Below are 4,293 nucleotides of genomic sequence, written 5' to 3'. Positions count from 1 at the left end.
GTCGGCTCCCTGTGCGGGGCAAGGCTCGGCAACGGGGATTTCTCAAAGGCCGCAGCATTGCCCCATCACTTGCTTCCCTCCTCAAGTCCTGATTCCCTCCCTCCTCGGTTCCATAGTTTTGAATCGGACTGCCGCAGCTGCAAAGACCCTGACCACACCGAGCCAAACGAACGGTGGCGGCGAAGGATTAGAGCAGGAGCATGTGCAGTCGCACATCATGCAAGCGGGCCGGTGCCGGCGGGGTGACCGCTCGCGGCGCCGTCTGCAGGTGTGGCGCAGCCCATCTGCACTCTCAAATGTGGCGCCCACTAAACTCCGTGCGGCAGGCATCAGTTTACCACCGCTGGGGGCACCGTGCTTGTGAGCACGGCAGCGTGTCTTATGTGCGTCCTAAGCTGTCTTTGCCCCCGACACGTGCGACTACCTTGACCACCGTCGTGGAGTGTCTCCACCAGGCGGCGCTGACAGGCCGCGGGGAAATCGAGGCAGCCGAAATCGGCCGCGTGACCGGAATGACATCCCCCACCCCCTCACCCCGCCCCGCCCCTGGCTCCGCCCCGCCCTCCTCGCCCCGCCCCGCCCCGCCCCCACCCAGTGTGCCGCGCCGCTGACACTCGTCTCTGGACAGGCGACATCCGCATCATGGGCATGTTCGCCGGCATTGATCTGGTGACGGACCGCGGGACCCGCGCCCCTGCCACCGACCAGGCCAAGGAAGTTGTAACGCGCATGCTCCAAGGCGAGGTGAGTGAGAGAGTCCGGCGCGCGGAGCCCCGGCCGGCGCGCGAGGCCCCGGCCCGCACCGAGGCCCCCGGCCGGCGTGCGAAGCCCCCGGCCGGCACGCAAGGCCCCGGCCGGCACGCGAGGTCCCTAACGGCCGGTGCAGAGCCAAGGCCTGCCCGTCTCTTGTGCCACCGGAAGCCGAGCCGGTGCAGTGCTGGATGGCGGTTCTAGCGCATCCGCCTCGTGATGATCAGTTCCAAAGCTGCGGGCAGCAGCTGTTCCGTCATCCAAATTACACGGCGTGGTTATACATGCATATACACTCTTATGCGTGTACGTGCGCGTACGGCACACGCACACTTCCCAATGCGGCGTAAAAATGGCGCAGTGCGTTGGCCGTCAGCCAAGCCGCGTCGAGAGTGATTGCTGGCTGGGTTGCCTTCATCTCACTGCATTTCGGCGAAAGGATAGGTGCTGCTGGGCAGTATCATATAGAAATAACCGGCCATGTGTGGCTGCCGCAAACGTGGCACCCTGTCTCATCGGGCGTAGTGTCTTGTCGAGCGTAGTGTCTCGCCGAGTGTAGTGTCTCGCCGGGCGTAGTGTCTCGCCAGACGTAGTGTCTCACTAGGCGTGTTGTCTCGCCGGGTGTAGTGTCTCGCCAGGCGTAATGTCTCGCCAGACGTAGTGTCTCACTGGGCGTGTTGTTTCGCCGGGCGTAGTGACTCGCTGGGCATAGTGTCTCGCCGGGCGTAGTGTCTCGCCGGGTGTAGTGTCTCGCCGAGCGTAGTGCCTCACCGAGCGCAGTGTCTCGCCGGGCGTAATGTCTCGCCAGACGTAGTGTCTCTCCGCCAATGACGTCATGCTCGGCACGCATGGCATCACCATCGTGATGTGATTTAGGTGCGCTTCACCTGGTGGATTGCAGAGCACCCGAAGTGACGCCACGGACCCTGTCGCGATTCTGCTGACGTCACTGGGTTCCACTGTCGTGGTGCGTGACGTCGCCACGCGCGCGTGACGTAACCCGAGACTTGTGACGTCACAGCGTTCTTATGGTGTGACTCAATACCTGTGATGCCCGCTTGATTTATGACGTCATCACGCTCTCGTGACCGCCTTCCCTTACCCGTGCCTTGACCGGCGGCCCCCGATGGCGTCATCAGGACAAGGTGCTGCTGTCGACGGACGGGCCGCACCGGAACGTTCTCAAGTTTAAGCCGCCGATTGTGTTCTCGGAGGAAAACTGTCAGCTGCTTCTGCGCAAGCTGGACCAAGTGCTGGCAGAGGTGACCGCGGATAAAGAGAGAGCGCAGCCGCCCGCCGCTGCTTGTGCTACCAACTGACGCTGCTGCTCACAAGAAATCTTACGGGGAATTGAGGTATTTTGATCTATTCAGGGCTGCGATGCATTAGGTGTTATGATTATATATATATATATATATATATATATATATATATATATATATATATAGGTATATGATCATGCACTAGGTGGATGGGGGCCCTACGCGCTTTGGAAATTGAACATTCCGACCATTAAATTGCGTTTGGTCCCGGTGACGAACCTTAATAGTATATTTTCGCAGATTTTGCATTTTTCCGTTGCTGGAAGTACGGCTCTATATGCATGTCTGAAAAAACGAATCGCTGATATTTCCCCGAGGTTCGACTGTTTGGCAGAAAGCGGCACCTTGCGCACGGCGATCACTGCAGATTTAAATGAAACCGGCGCCATCGTTACCACGTCCTCCCCCCGTTTGCGCCGAGTACGTCATGCTGACTGTCGCCTCGCCGGCCGCCTCCCTCTGAGGCTAACTCCTTCTCCCTGTGGGGCCAACTCTGTCTCCCCTGAGACTACCTTCGCCTCCCCCTGAGGCCAACTCCGTCTCACTGTGGGGCCAACTTCGTCTCCCTCTGAGGCCAACGCCGTCTCCCTCTGATGCCAACTTCGTCTCCCTCTAAGGCCAACTCCGCCTCCCTCTGAATCCAACTCCGTCTCCCTCTGAAACCAGCTCCGTCTCCCTCTGAGGTCAACGCCATCTCCCTCTGAGGTCAACGCTGTCTCCCTCTGATGCCAACTCTCTCCCCCTCTGAGGTCAACGCCATATCCCTCTGAGGTCAACGCGGTCTCCCTCTGAGGCCAGCTCCGTCTCCCTCTGGGGCCAGCTCCGTCTCCCTCTGAGGCCAGCTCCGTCTCCTTCTGAGGTCAACGCCATCTCCCTCTGAGGCCAACTCTGCCTCCCTCTGAGGCCAGCTCCGCCTCCCTCTGAAGCCATCTCCGTCTCCTTGTGAGGCCAACTTTGTCTCCCTGTGAGGCCAGCTCCGTTTCCCTCTGAGGTCAACGCCGTCTCCCTCTGATGCCAGCTCTGTCTCCCTCTGAGGCCAACGTCTCCGCCCCACTTCGGCAGGTGACTTCGCCACGGGAACTGGCCGCGAACCTGTGCCGGCCAGCGTGGAACGGGTCCCCGCGCTGGCAGAGGGCGGGGGCTCGCCGCACCCACCGCCTTCCCCGCTCGGTGAAACCAGACCCGTCTCCGTCCTGGTCCGCCATGCGGCGGACGTTCGTTGAAAGCACGGCGGTGCGCACAGGGCAGATGTTGTTGCTCTGAATCAACGTTTTGCACTGGCCACGCCTGTCCTTCGCCGAGCGCCGCTGCGAAAAACAAAACGATGAAAAGGTATTTCCGAATACATCTGAACTGGGCTCAACATCTGTTATCTGAACAGGTCCGCTTTTCAGTTGTGTTCCTGTTATCTAATGTGGACTGAAGTTTCCCACGAATCACAGCGACGCGCGACCAACGCGTGAATACATCAGTCGGCAGCCCCGAGTCAGTGCTGGTCAAGTGTCGCAGATTTGCTATCACCCTACCGTTGGAGGGAGTGCTTCACATATGAAGATATTAAAGCGAGCATCAGACGTTGTTGCCGCATCATGGGTGCCTGGGTAACCCTGAAGCAGCTTCCCCGAAATCGTCCGCACGTTCACGTGCCTGAAACGACGCGGTGGACGCGTCGCCACGCCGGGGATCCGCCCGACTCGGGCCGCGCGGACAGCCAGCGGCGCGCGCGGCGATCCGTCCAACTCGGGCCGCGCGGACAGCCAGCGGCGCGCGCGGCGATCCGTCCAACTCGGGCCGCGCGGACAGCCAGCGGCGCGCGCGGCGCGGTGAGAGGACCATCCGCCACGAGAACGAGCAGGCCGTTCATAACGTGCAGGTGGTGGAGGTTTGCCAGACCATCGGACAAAATCATTTCCACGGGCTGGGAGGTAAAGTGGGTCGAAATGACTATTGGTGCTGCTGGACCACACATGACCCGTTAATAGGCTAGGTGTAATACGTACAGAACACCAGTACAAAACTTCACAGCGATGTGGGGAAAAGAGCCAGCACAGCGGTACTATGTACCCTGTCTTCTTGAAACTCATAATGAATAGCCATATTGTATTTGCCACTGCCATCGAACATACAGACCCGCACCAAAAATGTCCTACACAGGGCACAAAACGCCAGAAACTCACAAACACCCCACGACAGGATGTGTATATCAATAAGTGTAGTACTG

General features: G+C 59.7%; 1 protein-coding gene across 1 annotated transcript; it reads left to right on the top strand.

Annotated features, from left to right (window-relative positions):
* Positions 1-628: 628 nt before the first annotated feature.
* On the top strand, positions 629-3,435 carry LOC119104720 (ethanolamine-phosphate phospho-lyase; the record flags this gene model as incomplete). The annotated part of the gene is given in 3 exon segments (XM_037228437.1): positions 629-744; positions 1,890-2,105; positions 3,135-3,435. Coding segments are annotated over 2 exon segments (296 nt in total), but the record flags the coding sequence as incomplete, so codon positions are not given.
* Between the last annotated feature and the right edge of the window lie 858 nt (positions 3,436-4,293).

This window comes from Pollicipes pollicipes, unplaced genomic scaffold (assembly GCF_011947565.3).
Source record: "Pollicipes pollicipes isolate AB1234 unplaced genomic scaffold, Ppol_2.1 Scaffold_6052;HRSCAF=7182_pilon_pilon_pilon, whole genome shotgun sequence".
Lineage (NCBI taxonomy): Eukaryota > Metazoa > Arthropoda > Thecostraca > Pollicipedomorpha > Pollicipedidae > Pollicipes > Pollicipes pollicipes.
This window is presented reverse-complemented; position numbering and strand designations above follow the sequence as displayed.